The sequence below is a fragment of the Ranitomeya variabilis genome, chromosome 1 (assembly GCF_051348905.1).
Source record: "Ranitomeya variabilis isolate aRanVar5 chromosome 1, aRanVar5.hap1, whole genome shotgun sequence".
NCBI classification, from domain to species: Eukaryota; Metazoa; Chordata; class Amphibia; order Anura; family Dendrobatidae; genus Ranitomeya; species Ranitomeya variabilis.
In genome coordinates, this window is record NC_135232.1 from 1,122,681,889 (window position 1) to 1,122,706,100 (window position 24,212).

The window sequence follows — 24,212 nt, forward strand, 5'->3', positions numbered from 1 at the left end:
GGAACTGGTGCAGTTTTGTTTCAGTACATTTGTGGGATCTTTGTTTTTCATCTTCTGATGTGAAATAGCAGAGGGGTCATTCCCTAGAAGGGTCAGTTCAGGCTTCTCAGGTGTGTACCGCTATACAAAATGTAAGATCTCCCATGATATTACACTTCAAAATTGCTTGAAAAATTTCACCTGAAGTCAAGGTTACTTGTTTAAAGCTATTAAAAGAAAAGCTGCTTAGACATCATTTTCTGTCCATATCACTGATCTGCTCCTGGCATCTACAGTAAGAATAGGACAGGCAGTCAGGCAGGCAGTGTCCTGTCTTCTACATACCATTCTGATCGGTCTCATTAATAACTTGTATCACTGACGCCCCATGTTTGATTGCTCGCCAAATAACACATCACTGCCTTCAACTTCTCCCTGTATATAATCCGTTAGTTTCTTGGAGGAGTTCAGTTGCTGCTCTTTTGCTTATGAAGCAAGATTTGTCAGGAGCCATCTTCTGAGATCGGACAGCCACTCCGGTAATGACATACATATGATAAAGGGAATCTCTTGGCAGGATTTCACCCTAGAAACTATTCATATTTGCATGTTCTCTTTCAAAGACGAGTCCAGCAATGCCTTTCCATGGCCAGTTCATTCCTCCATTACTGAATTAGCATTTGAATTGATATGTAAATGCCTCTGTAGATTGGAGGCCTCTGTCACTCCAGATCTATTCCCAGCATTCTTCATTCAAACGCTAATTTCTCAGTAACAGATGAATGGACTGGCGGTGAAAAAGTATTGTTGGATTAGTCTTTGATAAATAGTTTGGGGTGTGAAATCCTGATGACAGATTCCCTTTAATTATTTTGTATGTATTTGTTCATTATTTTGTATTAATGGCTTTTTTGTGTATTATTACTCTATTTGCTTATTTCTAGTTCTGTTTTTCTAATCTCATTGTATTCTCCATGTGGTGATTTGGTGGGAGGGTGGGATTGTGTGTGATGTGTTGGGGGGCGGGATTATGTGTGGTATTGTGGTGGGGGATGGGATTATGTGTAATGTGGTGGGGGGCGGGATTATGTGTGGTAATGTGGTGGGGGTGGGATTATGTGGTGGGGGTGGGATTATCTGTGGTAATGTGGTGGGGGGTGGGATTATCTGTAGTAATGTGGTGGGGTGCGGGATTATGTGTGGTAATGTGGTGGGGAGATGGGATTATGTGTGGTAATGTGGTGGGAGGCGGGATTATGTGGTGGGGGTGGGATTATCTGTGGTAATGTGGTGGGGGGCAGGATTATGTGTGGTAATGTGGTGGGGGTGGGATTATCTGTAGTAATGTGGTGGGGTGCGGGATTATGTGTGGTAATGTGGTGGGGGGATGGGATTATGTGTGGTAATGTGGTGGGAGGCGGGATTATGTGTGGTAATGTGGTGGGGGGACGGGATTATGTGTGGTAATGGGGTGGGGGAGTGGGATTATGTGTGGTAATGGGGTGGGGGGGCGGGATTATGTGTGGTGATGGGGTGGGGGGGCGGGATTATGTGTGGTGATGGGGTGGGGGGGCGGGATTATGTGTGGTGATGTGGTGGGAGGCAGGATTATGTGTGGTGATGTGGAGGGTGGGCGGGATTATGTGTGGTGATGGGGTGGGGGGGGCGGGATTATGTGTGGTGATGTGGTGGGAGGCAGGATTATGTGTGGTGATGTGGTGGGTGGGCGGGATTATGTGTGGTAATGTGGTGGGGGGCGGGATTATGTGTGGTAATGTGGTGGGGGGGCGAGATTATGTGTGGTGATGTGTTGTCGGCACGGGATAATGTGTGGTGATGTGGTGGGAGGCAGGATTATGTGTGGTGATGTGGTGGGCGGGGGGAATTAAGTGTTGTGATGTGGTGGGGGGTGGGATTATGTGGTGGGGGGCGGTATTATCTGTGGCAATGTGGTGATTTGGTGGGAGGGTGGGATTGTGTGTGATGTGTTGGGGGCGGGATTATGTGTGGTTATGTGGTGGGGGGCGGGATTATGTGTGGTGATATGGTGGGGGGGCGAGATTATGTGTGGTGATGTGTTGTCGGCACGGGATAATGTGTGGTGATGTGGTGGGAGGCAGGATTATGTGTGGTGATGTGGTGGGTGGGGTAATTAAGTGTTGTGATGTGGTGGGGGGTGGGATTATGTGGTGGGGGGCGGGATTATCTGTGGTAATGTGGTGGGGGGCGGGATTATGTGTGGTAATGTGGTGGGGGGCAGGATTATCTGTAGTAATGTGGTGGGGGGCGGGATTATGTGTGGTGATGTGGTGGGGGCAGGATTATGTGTGGTGATGTGTTGGGGGCGCGGGATTATGTGTGGTGATGTGGTGGGAGGCAGGATTATGTGTGGGGATGTGGTGGGCGGGCGGGATTATGTGTGGTGATGTGATGGGTGGGTGGGATTATGTTTGGTAATGTGGTGGGGGGGTGGGGTTATGTTTGGTAATGTGGTGGGGGCCTAGATTATGTGTGGTGATGAGGTGGGGGGCGGAATTATGTGTGGTAATGTGGTGGGAGGGCTGGATCATGTGTGGTAATGTAATGGGGGGTGGGATTATCTGTAGTAATGTGGTGGGGGGCAGGATTATGTGTGTAATGTGGTGGGGGGGCGGGATTATGTGTAATGTAGTGGGGGCAGGATTATGTGTGGTAATGTGGTGGGGGGTGGGTTATGTGGTGGGGGTGGGATTATCTGTGGTAATGTGGTGGGTGGCAGGATTATGTGTGGTAATGTGGTGGGGGGTGGGATTATCTGTAGTAATGTGGTGGGGTGCGGGATTATGTGTGGTAATGTGGTGGGGGATGGGATTATGTGTGGTAATATGGTGGGGGGCGGGATTATGTGTGGTAATGTGGTGGGAGGCGGGATTATGTGTGGTAATGTGGTGGGGAGACGGGATTATGTGTGGTAATGGGGTGGGGGGGCCGGATTATGTGTGGTAATGGGGTGGGGGGCGGGATTATGTGTGGTGATGGGGTGGGGGGCGGGATTATGTGTGGTGATGTGTTGGGGGCGGGATTATGTGTGGTGATGTGGTGGGGGCGGGATTATGTGTGGTCATGTGGTGGGAGGCGGGATTATGTGTGGTGATGTGGTAGGCGGGCGGGATTATGTGTGGTGATGTGGTGGGTGGGCGGGATTTTGTTTGGTAATGTGGTGGGGGGTGGGGTTATGTGTGGTAATGTGGTGGGAGCCTGCATTATGTGTGGTGATGTGGTGGGGGGCGGGATTATGTGTGGTAATGTGGTGGGAGGGCTGGATCATGTGTGGTAATGTGGTGGGGGGTGGGATTATCTGTAGAAATGTGGTGGGGGGCGGGATTATGTGTGGTAATGTGGTGGGGGGCGGGATTAAGTGTGGTAATGTGGTGGGGGGTGGAATTATGTGATGGGGCGAGAATATCTGTGGTAATGAGGTGGGGGCGGGATTATGTGTAGTAATGGAGTGGGGGGCGGGATTATGTGTGGTAATGGGGTGGGCGGGCAGGATTATGTGTGGTAATGGGGTGATGGGGCGGGATTATGTGTGGTGATGCGGTGGGAGGAGGGATTATGTGTGGTGATGTGGTGGGCGGGCAGGATTATGTGTGGTAATGTAGTGGAGGGCGGGATTATGTGCGGTAATGTGGTGGGGGGGCGGGATTATGTGCATTAATATGGTGGGGGGGCGGGATTATGTGCAGTAATGTGGTGGGGGGCGGGATTATGTGTGATAATGTGGTGGGGGATGGGCAGGATTATGTGTGGTGATGTGGTGGGGGGTGGTATTATGTGTGGTAATGTGGTGGGAGGGCTGGATTATGTGTGGTGATGGTGGGATTATGTGTGGTAATGTGGTGGGGGGCAGGATTATCTGTGGTAATGTGGTGGGGGGCGGGATTATGTGTGGTGATGGGGTGGGGGCGGGATTATGTGTGGTGATGGGGTGGGGGAGCGGGATTATGTGTGGTGATGGGGTGGGGGAGCGGGATTATGTGTGGTGATGGGGTGGGGGGCGGGATTATGTGTAGTGATGGGGTGGGGGGCGGGATTATGTGTATTGAGGGGTGGGGCGGGATTATGTGTATTGATGGGGTGGGGGGCGGGATTATGTGTATTGATGGGGTGGGGGGCGGGATTATGTGTATTGATATGGTGGGGGCGGGATTATGTTTGGTGATGTAGTGGGCGGGATTATGTGTGGTGATGGGGTGGGGGGGCGGAATTATGTGTGGTGATGGGGTGGGGGGGCGGGATTATGTGTGGTGATGGGGTGGGGGGGCGGGATTATGTGTGGTGATGGGGTGGGGGGCGGGATTATGTGTGGTGATGGGGTGGGGGGCGGGATTATGTGTATTGATGGAGTGGGGGGCGGGATTATGTGTGGTGATGGGGTGGGGAGGCGGGATTATGTGTGGTGATGGGGTGGGGGGGCGGGATTATGTGTGGTGATGGGGTGGGGGGGTGGGATTATGTGTGGTGATATTATTATGTGTGGTAATGGGGTGGGGGGCAGGATTATGTGTGGTGATGTGTGTGGTGGGCGGGCGGGATTATGTGTGGTGATGTGGTGGGGGGGCCGGATTATGTGTGGTGACGTGGTGGGGGCGGGATTATGTGTGGTAATGTGGTGGGGGGCGGGATTATGTGTGGTAATGCGGTGGGGGGGCGGGATTATGTGTAGTAATGTGGTGGCGTGGCGGGATTATGTGTAGTAATGTGGTGGCGTGGCGGGATTATGTGTGGTGATGTGGGGGGGCGGTATTATGTGTGGTAATAGGGTGAGGGGGCGGGATTATGTGTGGTAATGGGGTGGGGGGGTGGGATTATGTGTGGTAATGGGGTGTGGGGGCGGGATTATGTGTGGTGATGGGGTGGGGGGCGGGATTATGTGTGATGATGGGGTGGGGGGCGGGATTATGTGTGGTGATATTATTATGTGTGGTGATGTGTGTGGTGGGTGGGCGGGATTGTGTGGTGATGTGGTGGGGGGGTGGGATTATGTGTGGTAATGTAGTGGGGGGCGGGATTATGTGCGGTAATGTGGTGGGGGGGCGGGATTATGTGCATTAATGTGGTGGGGGGCGGGATTATGTGCAGTAATGTGGTGGGGGGGCGGGATTATGTGTGATAATGTGGTGGGGGATGGGCAGGATTATGTGTGGTGATGTGGTGGGGGGTGGTATTATGTGTGGTAATGTGGTGGGAGGGCTGGATTATGTGTGGTGATGGCGGGATTATGTGTGGTAATGTGGTGGGGGGCAGGATTATCTGTGGTAATGTGGTGGGGGGCGGGATTATGTGTGGTGATGTGGGGGGGCAGCACTATGTGTGGTAATGGGTTGGGGGGACAGGATTATGTGTGGTGATGTGGGGGGGCGGGATTATATGTGGTAATGGGGTGGGGGGGCAGGATTATGTGTGGTGATGGAATGGGGGGGCGGGATTATGTGTAGTAATGTGGTGGGGTGGCGGGATTATGTGTGGTGATGTGGGGGGGCGGGATTATGTGTGGTGATGGGGTGGGGGGCGGGATTATGTGTGGTGATGGGGTGGGTGGCGGGATTATGTGAGGTAATGAGGTGAGGGCGGGATTATGTGTGGTGATGTGGTGGGAGGCGGGATTAGGTGGGGTGATGAGGTGGGTGGGCGGGATTATGTTTGGTAATGTGGTTGGGGGGCGGGATTATGTGTTGTGATATGGTGGGGGCGGATTATGTGTGGTAATGTAGTGGGGGCGGGATTATGTGCGGTATTTTGGTGGGGGCGGGATTATGTGTGGTAATGTGGTGGGGGGCGGGCGGGATTATGTGTGGTGATGTGGTGGGGGGTGGTATTATGTTTGGTATTGTGGTGGGAGGGCTGGATTATGTGTGGTGACGTGGTGGGGCGGGATTATGTGTGGTAATGTGGTGGGGGGCTGGATTATGTGTGGTGATGTGGTGGGGGCGGGACTATGTGTGGTAATGTGGTGGGGGGCCGGATTATCTGTGGTAATGTGGTGGGGGGCAGGATTATGTGTGGTAATGTGCTGGGGGCAGGATTATGTGTGGTGATGTGGGGGGCGGGATTATGTGTGGTGATGTGTTGGGAGGGTGGGATTATGTGTGGTGATGTGGTGGGGGATTATGTGTGGTGATGTGTTGAAGGGGCAGGATTATGTGTGGTGATGTGGTGTGGGGACGAGATTATGTGTGTTGATGTGGTGGGGGGGGCGGGATTTGTGGTGGGCGGGATTGTGTGTGGTAATGGGGTTGGGGGCAGGATTATGTGTGGTGATGTGGTGGGGGGTAGAGCTGCTGTGCAGGGGGCGGGATTAGCGAGTAATCACGATGCCTCTCATATATATAGATGTGTGACCTCAATCACAAGTATAACAGCCGTATACTCATCATATACAGTGAAGGAGATAACTATTTCATCGCTTGCTGATTTTATAAGTTCGCCCACTGAAAATGACATGAATAGTCTATAATTTTAAGGGTAGGTTAATTTTTAACATTGAGAGATAGAATATCAAAAATAAAATCCAGAAAATCACATTGTATAAATGATATAAATTTATTTGCATTTTGCAGTGAGAAATAAGTATGTGATCACCCGGGCAAACCAGACTTAATACTTGGTGGCAAAACCCTTATTGGCAAGCACAGCAGTCAGATGTTTTTGTAGTGGATGATGAGGTTTGCACACATGTCAGGAGGAATTTTGGTCCACTCCTCTTTGCAGATTATCTCTAAATCATTAAAAATTTGAGGCTTTTGCTTGGCAACTCGGAGCTTCAACTACTTCAATAAGTTTTCTATGGGATTAAGGTCTGGAGACTGGCTAGGCAACTCCTTGCCCTTAATGTGCTTCTTTTTGAGCCACTCCATTGTTGCCTTGGCTGTATGTTTTGGGTCATTGTCTTGCTAGAAGACCCAGCCATGACCCATTTTTAATGGCCTGGCAGAGGGAAGGAGGTTGTCACTCAGGATCATACAGTACATGGCTCCATCCATTCTCCCATTGATGTGGTGAAGTAGTCCTGTGCCCTTAGCAGAGAAAAACCTTCAAAACATAATGTTTACTCCTCCATGTTTGATAGTGAGGACGATGTTATTTGGTTCACATGCAGCATTTCTCTTCCTCCAAACACGGCGAGTTGAGTTAATGCCAAATACCTCAATTTTTGTCTCATCTGACCACAGCACCTTCTCCCAATCACTCACATAATCATCCAGGTGTTGATTGCCAAACTCCAGACGGCCTGCACATGTGCCTTCTTGAAGAGGGGGATTTTGCAGGCACTGCAGGATTTTAAACCTTTACACTGCAATGTGTTAGCAATGGTTTTCTTGGTGACAGTGTTCCCAGCTGCCTTGAGATCATTAGCAAGTTCCCCCCGTGTAGTTTTAGGCTTATCTCTCACCTTCCTCATGATCAAGGATACCCCACAAGATGAGATACTCTATGGAGCCCCAGATCAATGTCGATTGACAGTCATTTTGTATTTCTTCCATTTTCTTTCTATTGCACCAACAGTTGTCTCCCTCTCACCCAGCGTCTTACTTATGGTTTTGTAGCCCATTCCAGCTTTGTGCAGGTCTATGATCTTGTCCCTGACATCCTTATAAAGCTCTTTGCTCTTGCCCATGTTGTAGAGGTTAGAGTCTGACTGATTAATTGAGTTTGTGGACAGGAGTCATTTATAAAGGTGACTATGTAAGATAGCTGTCTATAATGCAGGTAACGAGCCAGAACTCTTAATGGTTGGTAGGGGATCAAATACTTATTTCTCACTGCAAAATGCAAATAAATTTATATAATTTATACAGTGTGATTTTCTGGATTTTATTTTTGATATTCTATCTCTCAACGTTAAAAATTAACCTACCCTTAAAATTATAGACTGTTCATGTCTTTGTCCGTGGGTAAACTTACAAAGTCAGCAAGGGATCAAATAATTATTTTCTTCACTGTACGTTTTTCTTTCTGCAGAGAACAGGTAACAGGTGGATTTCCGTATGTCTGTCTTGTCTCAGTCTTGCTTTGTCTTTTGCAAAGTTTTACTTACATTATGTGGATAAAATTGACAATGCAATGGAAATGATTGAGAAAAAATCCCCAAAAGTTACAAGCTTTAAACAATGTATAAAAATTCTTGTAAATCCATCACTTTTAAACCAATAACGAGGCAGTCTCATCTGGTATTAATGGGGACAATTGTAAAGTGATTGTAGAAACAAGCAACTTTGCAATTTATCCCTTATTAAAAATCCTTTGCTTGATTATTTATTTCATAGTATATTATTTATTGTCAAGGTTACCGGCCACCTGTACAGTTTATTTTGCTTGTGTAAACTATGGGGCTTCGTCCAATGTCGAGTCCCCATCTTTAATGCAGGCTCAGGAGCTGAGCCTGCCTCATATAAGACAGATGTTGACTATGTGACACAGCCAACATTTGCCTCTAATAATAATAATAATAATAATTTTTATTTATATAGCGCCAACATATTCCGCAGCGCTTTACAACTTATAGAGGGGACTTGTACAGACAATAGACATTACAGCATAACAGAAATCACAGTTCAAAACAGATACCAGGAGGAATGAGGGCCCTGCTCGCAAGCTTACAAACTATGAGGAAAAGGGGAGACACGAGAGGTGGATGGTAACAATTGCTTTAGTTATTTGGACCAGCCATAGTGTAAGGCTCGGGTGTTCATGTAAAGCTGCATGAACCAGTTTACAGCCTAAGTATGTAGCAGTACAGACACAGAGGGCTAATAACTGCATAAAGTGTATGAGAACATGATAAGAGGAACCTGATTATGTTTATTTTTATTTATTTATTTATTTATTTATTTTTTTTATTCCACACAGGGATAGTTAGGTTAATGCGTTGAGGCGGTAGGCCAGTCTGAACAAATGCGTTTTTAGGGCACGCTTAAAACTGTGGGGATTGGGGATTAATCGTATTAACCTAGGTAGTGCATTCCAAAGGATCGGCGCAGCACGTGTAAAGTCTTGGAGACGGGAATGGGAGGTTCTGATTATTGAGGATGCTAACCTGAGGTCATTAGCGGAGCGGAGGGCACGGGTAGGGTGGTAGACTGAGACCAGAGAGGAGATGTAGGGTGGTGATGAGCCATGGAGTGCTTTGTGGATGAGGGTAGTAGTTTTGTACTGGATTCTGGAGTGGATGGGTAGCCAGTGTAATGACTGGCACAAGGTAGAGGCATCGGTGTAACGGTTGGTGAGGAATATGATCCTGGCAGCAGCATTCAGGACAGATTGGAGTGGGGAGAGTTTGGTAAGAGGGAGGCCGATTAGTAGAGAGTTACAATAGTCCAGACGAGAATGAATAAGTGAGACAGTAAGAGTTTTTGCAGAGTCGAAAGTAAGAAAAGGGCGAATTCTAGAAATGTTTTTGAGATGCAGATAGGAAGAGCGAGCCAGTGATCGGATGTGGGGGGTGAATGAAAGCTCGGAATCAAGGATGACCCCAAGGCAGCGGGCATGTTGCTTTGGAGTAATGGTGGAACCGCACATGGAGATGGCAATGTCAGGCAAAGGTAGGTTAGTAGAGGGAGAGAACATGAGGAGTTCAGTTTGTGACAGGTTCAGTTTCAGATAGAGGGAGGACATGATGTTAGATACAGCAGTAAGACAATCACTGGTGTTTTCTAAGAAGAGTAGCACGGTGGCGCAGTGGATAGCACAGCAGCCTTGCAGCGCTGGAGTCCTGGGTTCAAGCCCCACTAAGGACAACATCTGCAAAGAGTTTGTATGTTCTCTCCGTGTTTGCGTGGGTTTCCTCCGGGTACTCCGGTTTCCTCCCACATTCCAAAGACATACTGATAGGGAATTTAGATTGTGAGCCCCAACGGGGACAGCGACGATAATGTGTGCAAACTGTAAAGCGCTGCGTAATATGTTAGCGCTATATAAAAATAAAGATTATTATTATTATTATTAAGGGCGGCGTGAAAGCAGGAGAAGAGGTGTATAATTGTGTGTCGTCAGGATAGAGATGGTACTGGAACCCAAATCTACTGATTGTTTGTCCAACAGGGGCAGTATACAAGGAGAAGAGGAGAAGAGGAGGGGGCCTAGGACTGATCCTTGAGGAACCCCAACAGTAAGGGGAAGGGGAGAGGAGGAGGAACCAGCAAAACATACAGTAAAGGATCGGTCAGAGAGATAGGAGGAGAACCAGGAGAGAACGGTGTCCTTGAGGCCGATAGAGCGGAGCATAGTGAGGAGGAGCTGATGATCCACAGTGTCGAATGCTGTGGAGAGATCCAAGAGAATTAGCATGGAGTAGTGACCATTAGATTTAGCTGTTAGTAGGTCATTAGAGACTTTAGTGAGGGCAGTTTCAGTAGAGTGTAAAGAGCGGAAGCCAGATTGAAGAGGGTCGAGAAGAGAGTTATCTGAGAGATAGCGGGTAAGACGGGAGTGGACCAGGTGTTCGAGGAGTTTAGAGATGAAGGGAAGATTAGAGACAGGTCTATAATTAGCGGCACAATTTTGGTCAAGGGAGGTTTTTTAAGTAATAGTAGGAAACTTTCCTTCAGGCCCTGGGATCCATATTCATGTAAAAAATAAAGAATAAAAATAAAAAATATGGATATACTCACCCCTCCGGCGGACCCCGGACCTTAGCGATGTAACCGGCAGCCTCCGTTCCTAAGAATGCAGAGTGAAGGACCTTCAATGATGTCGCGGCTTGTGATTGGTTGCGTGACCACTCATGTGACCTCTCACGTGACAAGCTGCGACGTCATCGCAGGTCCTACACTCACTACATTCTTAGGAACGGAGGCTGCCGGTTACACCACTAAGGTCCAGGGTCCGCCGGAGGGGTGAGTATATCCATATTTTTTATTTTTATTCTTTATTTTTTAAATGAATATGGATCCCAGGGCCAGAAGGAGAGTCTCCTCTCCTCCAGACCCTGGGAACCATACACTGGGAACTTCCGATTCCGATTTCCGATATCACATAAATATCGGAACTCGGTATCGGAATTCCGATACAGCAAATATCGGCCGATACCCGATACTTGCGGTATCGGAATGCTCAACACTAGTGATAACCTTATTTCATATACTTTGTACATATATATATATATATATATATATATATATATACATATATATATATATATATATATATATATATATATATATATATATAGATATATATAGTAAAAAATCAATAATGATGTTTTAGCATTTTTATTCTCCAAGTTACACTGAAAGATAGTACAACTAGACTCATATAAAACAAGAACATTTTAAATAAAATTTCACTATGAATTGAATAGTCATAATAGAATAGATAATGTGAGCCAGAAAAAAAATATTTTTACTAGTGATGAGCAAATATACTTGTTACTCGAGATTTCCTGAGCACGTTCGGGTGTCCTTCGAGTATTTGAAAGTACTCGGAGATTTAGTTTTCATCGCCACAGCTGAATGATTTACATCTCTTAGCCAGCATAAGTACATGTGGGGGTTGCCTGGTTGCTAGGGAATCTCCACATGTACTTATGCTAACAGATGTAAATCATTCAGCTGCGGCAAGAAAAACTAAATCTCAGAGCACTAAAAAATACTCGGAGGACACCCAAGCATGCTCGAGAAATCTCGAGTAACGAGTATATTCGCTCATCTCTAATTTTTACCTTTTAGAGGTTAATACTTTTCTGATATAAAAGTAGGTGAAAACTTAAGAAAATGAATTTACGGTAAGTCTGTCACAGTCTAAAAATCATTCGGTGGGCATGTGCAGAGGTAATAACGCAGGGAGGGGGAAGAAGGAGGAGGGAGGTGAGCTGTATGTATCATCTATAGTCACTGGTGGATCTTGTGCCAACATTGAACACAGCTCAAGCTGAAAAATTACATAAAATCTACTGATTAATGCATTTATAGGGTTCTTTATCTGAGTTCGAAAAATGCCACAAAATGCTCTTTTAAAACATTACAAAAAATATATACTATCTATAATGCTTATAAAAACCTTATTAAATTATTGAAATGTAAAACTTTCTCTTACAAGGATTTAAAAATGTTAAAACATTCTACTTACACTATACATAGTGATGGTAACACAGATAACTAGAGAGGGTGAATCGAATTTGCCTTGAATTTTGCAAAAAAAAGTTACCAGAATCTGAATTATATTTGCAAACTGATTCAGACAACTCCAGTAAAATGGAAAGTGGCTGACTGCCCCTTTTCAAATGCATAGAAGGCCACGCCGGGGTGAAATAAAGTCTTACCTTAACCTCCGCTCCTCAAATTGACTTTTCTATCGCCAGTCTTCCATTAACAATGCCCGATGATGTCAGGTGGAGTGCAACGCTTGGTAAAAGTGTTGTGCACTGCTAGGTCAACCCTTTCTTAAACTAAATGGTAATAATAAAGCCTATACTCACCTCCCATGCCGGCTCCACTTCATGTGATGCCCGGCGCCAAACTCAGTTCAGCCTCATCTGCAATTCTTCACAAGCCCTACATAAAAATCTACAAAAATTGAGTATTTATCATAGGAAAGCCATAATGTAATAGTAATACACATTTTGTTCTAGAAAATCTAAAACAAAGATGACTACAATGGATCCTTGCCTGACGCTGTATTATCCTAAATATGAGATCAATCCCAAGGTTTTCCTGGAAGAATACTTCTCTCAACATGTTCCATTCTCTATGTTTAAGGAGTCTACGATTAACATGCAGAGATGTTTCTATAAAGCATTTAAATCAGGTATGTGAAGAAAACAGTATCTCACATAGAAATGTATTTAATAGAGGTGATCAACTTTTTTCCCAAAATATTTGAGCTGTAGGCACTCTAATTGCCCTTTAAACCCTTTCAACCTCTTTAATGCCAACACAATGTTAGTGGTGACCTTATGGTGACCTCACCATAGAAATGGATATAATGAAGAAAATCTAGGCTACCGCCTGGGGCCCGAGACTCTGGGGGGTGGGGTGCACATGGAAAGAGTGCCGTCAGTACAATGTTATGTATGCGGCTCTATTCCCCAGGCAGAGAGTTTTCCTGAAGCCCCACTGCCGGCAATACAGAATAGAAGCGCAGCTTCAGGCGCATTTTCTGTGAGCTGCTGACACAATGACGTCATTGTGCCAGCATGTGCGTGTCGGCCACAAGAAGAAATAGATCCCTGAGGGAGCTGAGTGCCAGAGGAACAAAATCACGCTGAGTATGTGTTGCTCCGGTTTTTCCTGTATGTGTATTTTAAATAAATATATATATATATATATATATATATATATTAGCTATTGAACCCGTTCTACGCCCGGGTGGCGAGCATTTATATTGGTATATGGTCACCATCCTGGTATGTGCTGCTCCCATCTTGCTCTCCCATCCTGTCATGTGCTGCTCCATCCTGCAGCCCCATCCTGTCATGTGCTGCTCCATCCTGCGCCCCCATCCTGTCTTGTGCTGCTCCATCCTGCGTCCCCATCCTGTCATGTGCTGCTCCATCCTGCGCCCCCATCCTGTCATGTGCTCCTCCATCCTGCGCCCCCATCCTGTCATGTGCTGCTCCATCCTGGGTCCCCATCCTGTCATGTGCTCCCATCCTGCGCCCCCATCCTGTCATATGCTGCTCCATCCTACACCCCCATCCTGTCATGTGTGTGCCCCCATTCTGTCATGTGCTGCTCCCATCCTGTCATGTGCTCCCATCCTGCGCCCCATCCTGTCATATGCTCCCATCCTGCACCCCCATCCTGTCATGTGCTGCTCCCATCGTGCGCAATCATTCTGTCATGTGCTGCTCCCATCCCGCTTCCCCATTCTGCCTGTTCCTGTTTCCATTCTGCCATATGTTGCTCCCATCTTTCTCTCTCCGGCTCTACTGCCTGAGTGCAGCTGTGCTGAGTGCGGGCGGCTGTGCTGAGTGTGGGCGGCTGTGCGTGGCTGTGCTGAGTGCGGGCGGCTGTGCGTGGCTCTGGTGAGTACGGGCGGCTGTGCGTGGCTCTGGTGAGTGCGGGCGGCTGTGCGTGGCGGTGCTGAGTGCAGGCGGCTGTGTGTGGCGGTGCCGAGTGCGGGCGGCTGTGCGTGGCGGTGCTGAGTGCGGGCGGCTGTGGGTGGCGGTGCTGAGTGCGGGCGGCTGTGCATGGCTGTGCTGAGTGCAGGCGGCTGTGCGTGGCTGTGCTGAGTGCGGGCGGCTGTGCGTGGCTGTGCTGAGTGTGGGCGGCTGTGCGTGGCTGTGCTGAGTGCGGGCGGCTGTGCGTGGCTGTGCTGAGTGCGGGCGGCTGTGCGGGGCTGTGCTGAGTGCTGGCGGCTGTGCTGAATGCGGGCGGCTGTGTGTGGCTGTGCTGAGTGCGGGCGGCTGTGCGTGGCTGTGCTGAGTGCGGGCGGCTGTGCGTGGCTGTGCTGAGTGTGGGCGGCTGTGCGTGGCTCTGATGAGTGCGGGCGGCTGTGCGTGGCTCTGCTGAGTGTGGGCGGCTGTGCTGGGTGCGGGCGGCTGTGCGTGGGTCTGGTGAGTGCAGGCGGCTGTGCGTGGCTCTGCTGAGTGTGGGCGGCTGTGCTGAGTGCGGGCGGCTGTGCGTGGCTCTGGTGAGTTCGGGCGGCTGTGCGTGGCTCTGGTGAGTGCGGGCGGCTGTGCGTGGCTCTGGTGAGTGCGGGCGGCTGTGCGTGGCTCTGGTGAGTGCGGGCGGCTGTGCGTGGTGGTGGTGAGTGCGGGCGGCTGTGCGTGGCTCTGGTGAGTGCGGGCGGCTGTGCGTGGCTCTGGTGAGTGCGGGCGGCTGTGCGTGGCTCTGGTGAGTGCGGGCGGCTGTGCGTGGCTGTGCTGAGTGCGGGCGGCTGTGCGTGGCTGTGCTGAGTGCGGGCAGCTGTGCGTGGCTGTGCTGAGTGCGGGCGGCTGTGCGTGGCTGTGCTGAGTGCAGGAGGCTGTGCGTGGCAGTGCTGAGTGCGCGCGGCTGTGCGTGGCTGTGCTGAGTGTGGGCGGCTGTGCGTGGCTGTGCTGAGTGCGGGCGGCTGTGCGTGGCTCTGGTGAGTGCGGGCGGCTGTGCGTGACTCTGGTGAGTGCGGGCGGCTGTGCGTGGTGGTGGTGAGTGCGGGCGGCTGTGCGTGGCTGTGCTGAGTGCGGGAGGCTGTGCGTGGCTGTGCTGAGTGCGGGCGGCTGTGCGTGGCTGTGCTGAGTGCGGGCGGCTGTGCGTGGCTGTGCTGAGTGCGGGCGGCTGTGCGTGGCTGTGCTGAGTGCGGGCGGCTGTGCGGAGTGCGGGCAGCTGTGCGTGGCTCTGGTGAGTGCGGGAGGCTGTGCGTGGCTCTGGTGAGTGCGGGAGGCTGTGCGTGGCTCTGGTGAGTGCGGGCGGCTGTGCGTGGCTCTGGTGAGTGCGGGCGGCTGTGCGTGGCTCTGGTGAGTGCAGGCGGCTGTGCGTGGCTCTGGTGAGTGCGGGCGGCTGTGCGTGGCTCTGGTGAGTGCGGGCGGCTGTGCGTGGCTGTGCTGGGGGCCTGAGCAGGCGGGGACACCGGCGCGCTGTGGGGGTCAGGTGCCGGAGTCGCCGCTAGCTCAGGTTCCCGGCACTTGCTATATTTACCTGTCCCCCCGTTCCACTGCTGTGCGCGGCTCCATCTTCCGGGTCCTGTCCTCTGGCTGTGACTGTTCAGTCAGAGGGCGGCGCGCATTAAGCGCGTCATCGTGCCCTCTGAACTGAATGTCTCAGGCAGAGGATGTGGAGGACGGAGGCTCGTGCCGCGGTGGAACGGAGGACAGGTAAATATACTCACCCTCCTGGCTCCGTGGCTCATCCCTGCTTCTCCGTTGGAGATCACGGTGTGCGTTCAGTGCTTACGCATACCGCGATCTCCTGGGAGCGTCACTCTGTGGGGTCCAGACTGCGCCGGCGCTTGTGCATGCGCAGTCTATAAAGGCTTCGGACAGAGTGATGGTCCCAGCGTTATATTATATATATATATATATATATATATATATATATATATATATATATATATATATATATATATATATACAGTGCCTACAAGTAGTATTCAACCCCCTGCAGATTTAGCAGCTTTAATAAGATGCAAATAAGTTAGAGCCTTCAAACTTCAAACAAGAGCAGGATTTATTAACAGATGCATAAATCTTACAAACCAAAAAGTTTTGTTGCTCAGTTAAATTTTTATAAATTTTAAACATAAAAGTGTGGGTCAATTATTATTCAACCCCTAGGTTTAATATTTTGTGGAATAACCTTTGTTTGCAATTACAGCTAATAATCGTCTTTTATAAGACCTGATCAGGCCGGCACAGGTCTCTGGAGTTATCTTTGCCCACTCCTCCATGCAGATCTTCTCCAAGTTATCTAGGTTCTTTGGGTGTCTCATGTGGACTTTAATCTTGAGCTCCTTCCACAAGTTTTCAATTGGGTTAAGGTCAGGAGACTGACTAGGCCACTGCAACACCTTGATTTTTTGCCTTTTGAACCAGGCCTTGGTTTTCTTGGCTGTGTGCTTTGGGTCGTTGTCTTGTTGGAAGATGAAATGACGACCCATCTTAAGATCCTTGATGGAGGAGCGGAGGTTCTTGGCCAAAATCTCCAGGTAGGCCGTGCTATCCATCTTCCCATGGATGCGGACCAGATGGCCAGGCCCCTTGGCTGAGAAACAGCCCCACAGCATGATGCTGCCACCACCATGCTTGACTGTAGGGATGGTATTCTTGGGGTCGTATGCAGTGCCATCCAGTCTCCAAACATCACGTGTGTGGTTGGCACCAAAGATCTCGATCTTGGTCTCATCAGACCAGAGAACCTTGAACCAGTCAGTCTCAGAGTCCTCCAAGTGATCATGAGCAAACTGTAGACGAGCCTTGACATGACGCTTTGAAAGTAAAGGTACCTTACGGGCTCATCTGGAACGGAGACCATTGCGGTGGAGTACGTTACTTATGGTATTGACTGAAACCAATGTCCCCACTGCCATGAGATCTTCCCAGAGCTCCTTCCTTGTTGTCCTTGGGTTAGCCTTGACTCTTCGGACAAGCCTGGCCTCGGCATGGGAGGAAACTTTCAAAGGCTGTCCAGGCCGTGGAAGGCTAACAGTAGTTCCATAAGCCTTCCACTTCCGGATGATGCTCCCAACAGTGGAGACAGGTAGGCCCAACTCCTTGGAAAGGGTTTTGTACCCCTTGCCAGCCTTGTGACCCTCCACGATCTTGTCTCTGATGGCCTTGGAATGCTCCTTTGTCTTTCCCATGTTGACCATGTTTGAGTGCTGTTCACAAGTTTGGGGAGGGTCTTAAATAGTCAGAAAAGGCTGAAAAAAGAGATAATTAATCCAAACATGTGAAGCTCATTGTTCTTTGTGCCTGAACTACTTCTTAATAGTTTAGGGGAACCAAACAGAATTCTGGTGGGTTGAGGGGTTGAATAATAAATGACCCTCTGAAAAGACTTTTCACAATTTAAAAAAAAAAAAAACAAAGAAATAACATTCTTTTTTGCTGCAGTGCATTTCACACTTCCAGGCTGATCTACAGTCCAAATGTCACAATGCCAAGTTAATTCCAAATGTGTAAACCTGCTAAATCTGCAGGGGGTTGAATACAACTTGTAGGCACTGTATATATATATATATATATATATATATATATATATAGTGGAGAAAATAGGTGTTTTCTACACTATTTTTAGATTCTGTCTTTCATAGTTGAAGTGTACCTATGATAAAAGTTAAACTTTTCCATTCTTTGTAGGTGGTTAAACTTGCAAAATCGACAGTGTGTCAAATACTTACTTTTGACACTGTATATTTATGAATATGTGTATGGCTTTATATAGGAGGCTCAGTGAGGTCTCAGACTGTATATAGGAGGTTATATGTGTTAGAACAGGAATGGTGCTTCTGCGTATGTCCATTTCCCCCTCTCAGCAGGAACGCCGACATGTTCACGTACCTTGCCATGATGCCCCAGTCTATGTCTCCACCCAAGGCCTGTTCATGCCGTGCAGGTCTGCTGGGAGAATACTTCTGAAAGGGGCTACATGCGCTCTTCCAAACATGTCCTCAGTTAATGGTTGGGAGACATAAGGTATTTAATGCACCTTCCCCAAATGGGAGGTGCCTTAGCAATGTTAGAACCAGCGAGTGTCCTACTACCTAGTTGTAAGGTCACTGTACCCGTACTCTCTGAATCTGATCCTGTTTGTCCCAGTTTATCTGACCCTGTCCGGCAGTCTGCACCTGATGCTCTGCCTATAACCGAACCCGCCCTACCTGTGCCTAGTCCTCATCCTGATCCATCTGAATCAGCACTTGTGACCTTGTACTTGTGATCCCGTACATGTGGCTGTCCTGTGTTTCTGTGCGTATCCTGCTCATGCCTGATCCAGAATCTGTCTACCAGCCGCATTTCTCATCTTAACCAGAACTGGGCCAGTCCTTCATCCCTGTCCCCTTGGGGGTCAGCTGCTGTGGCTCTGGGGTTTGTCTTGGAGCAGCACCTGGCATCCACCTGGGTGCAAGTCTAATTACACCATCAGGGACTCAAGTGTAGGACCGAGTGTTCACTTAGCTATGCCCCTCCAGGCTCTCTCTGGCCGTGGCACAGTTGTTCTACAACCATGTAGCAATATAAGTGCTCCCAATATATATAGGAAGCTATGTGGGGCTTATGACAGTAGGACCTGTTGAAGTGCCAGAAGGTGAGAAACGACAGTCATCCTGCAAGCATTCCATTCACCCCTGAAACTCTATGTTTTAAAGTTTTCCAAATAAAGAGATGTTTTAAGGATAGTGAGTGCGATTATTCTTTCTTTTGCTATGTAAAGCCATGGTACCACAATAAACCTGCCAAGAGACAGCCGGCAACCAAAACTCTCAGCCCAGACAAGGAGTGCATTAATCACAGCGGCAGCACAGAGGCCAAAGGTATCCCTTGTGGCGCAGCCATGTTCAGACAGTGCAACAGATACGCAGAGACCTAAGAAAGTTCAACATACAATGTCTTTATTCTAGAAAAACTCACAAAACAAGGTAAGCAGTACCTCATGGTTCGCAGCTGGGTCATCCAAACAGTCTGTGTCCAAACTGCACCACCATATACCTCTTGGGTGCGTCAGCAGCTCTGTTGTTCCAGGCTCAGTGTTCAAATTTTAACAGGCCTGGGTTAGATCGAGCTTCCTGCTCTGCAGCTTCCAAACAGAACAATGACATACCCAAGACAAAACTGAAATTTTAAATGTGTTTCGTGGAGATGTGCCCCACCAAAACCCTGAGTGGAGGGAGAGATTCACCCCACTACCAAACCTGCAAAATCACTCCAAAAATAAAAGCCCAAGTTGAGTTTTCCTAAAATCTGACTTGGTCAACCACTGTGACCAAATCTACACTCACTTACATTCTGCCTTTAATCACAGATGCTGCTGTAATTACAATGTGCTCCAGCGGGTTCAATATGTCTCTATACCCATCCTGGGGGACACATACCGGCCCTCATATATGCTTCCCCTTACAGTCTCACTCCCAGAAGAAGCTGCAGAGTTCCCAAGCAAAGACTGGAGTATATGTACACATGATCACAATAAGCCATACACTCCATAGAGGTGGCTTTTATGGAAGAGTGTCTAGAGGAAACCTTAATTACACAGAAAAATTGTAGGGATTATTTTGAGTTTGCCAAAAGACATGTGGAAGACTCCCAAAATGTATGGAGAAGGTATTGTGGTCAGATGAGACCAAAATTGAACTTCTTGGCCACCAAGACAGACACTATATCTGGTGCCAAACCAACATAGCTCATCCCACCATAGGATGTTTTTAAGCAGCAGGTACAGGGAAAATGGCCCGAGCCAAGGGAAAGATGGATGGTGTGAATTACAGTACAGGGACATTCTTGAGTATAATCTGTTTCAGTCTGTCAGTGATTTGACTAACAAATAAAGTTTCTCTCTGTACGCTATAGCTATTTTTTTTCCTTCTTTTTGCGTCTCCTTTTTCCTCTTCACTTCCCAATAATGTATAGAGATGGCTATTCTTGGTATGAACCTGTACACACCAGTTTTATGTTTGGAAGCTATGTTCAGTTTTTAGTTATTTGTCAGTGATTTGAGACTGGGACCGAGGTTCACCTTTAAATAAGACAATGACCCAAAGCACTGGTAATGCAACACTCAAGTGGTTTCAGGGGAAATGTGTAAATGTTTTGGAGTGGCCTAGTCAAAGCCCAGACCTTAATTGAATTGAGAATCTGTGGTCAGAGTTGAACATTGCTGTTCACCAGAGGACACCACCTAACTTGAAGGAGCTGGAGCAGTCATGCCTTGAGGAATGGGCAAAAATCCCAGTGGGAAGATGTGGAAAGATCATACAGACTTATCCAAAACGACTTGAAATTGTAATTGCCTCAAAAGGAGGCTCTATAAAGTACTGACGTTAGGGGGCTGAATTGTTATGCACACTGAAGTTTTCAATTATTTTGTCCTATTTGTTGTTTGCTTCACAATAAAAAGAAAAACAAATGTTCACAGTTATAGGCATGTTCTTTACATGAACTGACGTAAACCCTCAACAAAACAGTGAAATTCCAGGTTGGTAAACTTTGAAAGTTAAATGTCTGGGTTTTGGGGATTTTTTTATTATTTAAAAACAAAAACAATTATATGGGAAATGAAAAAATTGTGACAAGCGAGCACACCATCTGCCATTTCATTTTTTTTTCTGTAAAAACAATTGTGCTGTCTTGCTTCCGATTTCTAGTGCTTTAAAAATGAAGGAATAATGTTTTATTGTAACTCAAACTTAGTAGCACAGATGCCAATCCCACCACATCACAGATCAATCACACTGAGTCTGGCACTGCAGCTGGTGACACCTCTTCTATCACTTTGCCATCAGCAAGTGCATTTTTTTTCAATTATTCACAGACTACCATTCTCATCTTCTTCAAAGCCATAGTTACACAAAATATCTGTCTGCAATATTTGTTCAATATTTTAGGGGTTTCTTTTCAAAAGAGCAAATGACAATGCAGAGAACTAGCTGACGGTACTGGAACCCGGATGGGTAGCAAAAGGTACAAGAACCAATGGAAATACAGAGGACCAGCTGACGGTACTGAAACCCGGTTACTAAGCAAGAGGTACCCATGCCAGAAAGCACTACCAAGGACCACCAGACGTTGGTGGAACTCAGATACCGAGAAGGAGGCACCTAAGCCAAAGGCTCTGCCTGGAACCAGGTGACGGTACTGGAACCCGGATGGGTAGCAGAAGGTACAAGAGCCAATGGAAATACCGAGGACCAGCTGACGGTACTGGAACCCGGTTACTAAGCAAGAGGTACCCGTGCCAGAAAGCACTACCAAGGACCACCAGATGTTGATGGAACTCGGATACCGAGAAGGAGGCACCTAAGCCAAAGGCTCTGCCTGGAACCAGCTGATGGTACTGGAACCAGGATGGGTAGCAGAAGGTACAAGAGCAAAAGACACTGCTGAGAACCAGCTGATGGTACTGGAACCCGGATGGATAGCAGAAGGTATAAGAGCCAATGGAACTACCGAGGACCAGCTGACGGTACTGGAACCCGGTTACTAAGCAGGAGGTACCCATGCTTGAAAGCGCTACCAAGGACCACCTGACGTTGGTGGAACTCGGATACCTAGAAGGAGGCACCTAAGCCAAAGGCTCTACCCGGAACCAGCTGACGGTACTGGAACCAGGATGGGGACCTATTCAAGATTGTCTTCCTAGAGGCCCAACTAGCGGTGTTGGAGCAAATGTGTTATGATCCTGGTGGTAAGGATAACCAAACTGACCTGATACGTAAACCAGAATATCGGACTAGCTCTGGGGATGTGGGAACTTTACTGACCGCAACCCTGATCCTATCCACACACACTAGAGGCAGCCGTGGAGCGTTTCCTAAAAACCTAGACGCCTCTTCACTGAGAAACTAGCTACCCCTAGAGAGAAAGCAAGCCTCACTTGCCTCAGAGAAAACCCCAAAGTTTAGACAGCCCCCCCACAAATAATAACGGTGAGTGAAGGTTAAAACACAAACATAGAAATGAAACAGGTTTTAGCAAATGAGGCCCGCTAATACTAAATAGTCAGAAGATAGCAAGGAATCTGTGCGGTCAGTACAAAATGCTATCAAAAATAATCCACGCAGAGAATACAAGAACCCCCACACCGACTCACGATGTGAGGGGCGCACTCTGCACCCCAGAGCTTCCAGCAAGCAAGAAAATCACATATAAGCAAGCTGGACTGAACTCATCATATAGTGAGAAACATTTTCAGGGAAACAATGAGCAAACATGAACAAGCAAGACTTAGCTTCTCCAGGAGGAGACAGGTCACAAGGGAAGTCCAAGAGAGATCAAACCAGTACTGAATACAACGACAGCTGGCAAAAAGTAAAGGTCCAGGTGGAGTTAAATAGGAGCCAGAGTGGCAGAAAACCAGGCAGCTGGAACCCAGACACAGACCAGCCGTATCGCTAAAGGCCACCAGAGGGAGCCCAAGAACAGAACTCACACAGTACCACTCATGACCACAGGAGGGAGACCGGAAACGGAATTCACAACAGTACCCCCCCCTTGAGGAGGGGTCACCGAACCCTCACCAGAGCCCCCAGGACAATCAGGACGAGCCAAATGAAAGGCACAAACTAAAATCGGCCGCATGGACATCAGAGGCGACAACCCAGGAATTATCCTCCTGACCATAGCCCTTCCACTTAACCAAATACTGAAGCTTCCGTCTCGAAATACGAGAATCCAAGATTTTCTCTACCACATACTCCAATTCTCCCTCGACCAACACCGGAGCAGGAGGATCAACAGAAGGAACCACAGGCACCACATACCTCTGCAATAGTGACCGATGGAAAACATTATGAATGGCAAACGATGCTGGGAGGTCCAAACGAAATGACACAGGGTTGAGGATTTTTAAAATCTTATAAGGACCAATGAAACGAGGCTTGAACTTAGGAGAGGAAACCTTCATAGGAACATAACGAGAAGACAACCATACCAAATCCCCCACACGAAGTCGGGGACCCACACAGCGACGGCGGTTAGCAAAGCGCTGAGCCTTCTCTTGTGACAACGTCAAATTGTCCACTACGTGGTTCCAAATCTGCTGCAACCTATCCACCACAGAATCCACCCCAGGACAGTCAGAAGGCTCAACCTGACCCGAGGAAAAACGAGGATGAAAACCAGAATTACAAAAAACGGCGAAACCAAAGTAGCAGAACTAGCCCGATTATTAAGGGCGAACTCAGCCAATGGCAAAAAAGTCACCCAATCATCCTGATCAGCAGAAACAAAACATCTCAGATAAGTTTCCAAGGTCTGATTAGTTCATTCGGTTTGGCCATTCGTCTGAGGATGGAAGGCCGACGAAAAAGACAAATCAATGCCCATCTTAGCACAAAAGGACCGCCAAAATCTGGACACGAACTGGGATCCTCTGTCAGACACAATGTTCTCCGGAATACCATGCAAACGAACCACATTCTGAAAAAACAGTGGAACCAAAGGAAGGCAGCTTAGGCAAGGGCACCAAATGGACCATCTTAGAAAAACGATCACAAACCACCCAGATGACAGACATCCTCTGAGAGACTGGAAGATCCGAAATAAAATCCATGGAAATATGCGTCCAGGGCCTCTTCGGGACAGGCAAAGGCAAAAGCAATCCACTGGCATGAGAACAGCAAGGCTTGGCCCGAGCACAAATCCCACAGGACTGCACAAAGGAACGCACATCCCGCGACAAGGAAGGCCACCAAAAGGACCTAGCCACCAAATCCCTGGTACCAAAAATCCCCGGATGACCCGCCAACACCGAAGAATGAACCTCGGAAATAACTCTACTGGTCCATCAATCCGGGACAAACAGTCTCTCCGGTGGACAACGGTCAGGTCTATTACCCTGAAACTCCTGCAGCACACATCGCAAATCAGGGGAGATGGCAGACAAAATCACCTCCTCTCTGAGGATACCAGCCGGCTCAGAAACACCCGGAGAGTCAGGCACAAAACTCCTAGAAAGGTGTTGTGAATTTGGATTCTGGGCTCCCCCGGTGGCTACTGGTGGAATTGAACTGGTGTCTTCATCTTCTCTGTTCACCTGTTCCCATCAAGATGTGGGAGTCGCTATATAACCTTGCTGCTCTGTTAGTTGCTTGCCGGTCATCAATGTTATCAGAAGCCTCTCTGT

The 24,212-nt window shown here is 48.2% G+C and overlaps 1 protein-coding gene across 1 annotated transcript in view; it reads left to right on the plus strand.

Annotated features, from left to right (window-relative positions):
• The first annotated feature begins 378 nt into the window (after positions 1-378).
• Positions 379-24,212, plus strand: part of LOC143793364 (nicotinamide N-methyltransferase-like) — a 48,491-nt gene continuing 24,657 nt past the window's right edge. Inside the window, exons 1-2 of the mRNA XM_077280273.1 lie at positions 379-518; positions 12,587-12,762. Coding sequence (XP_077136388.1) covers positions 12,603-12,762 — 160 coding nt within the window. The 5' untranslated portion in view covers positions 379-518; positions 12,587-12,602. The remainder of the gene's footprint in view (positions 519-12,586; positions 12,763-24,212) is intronic.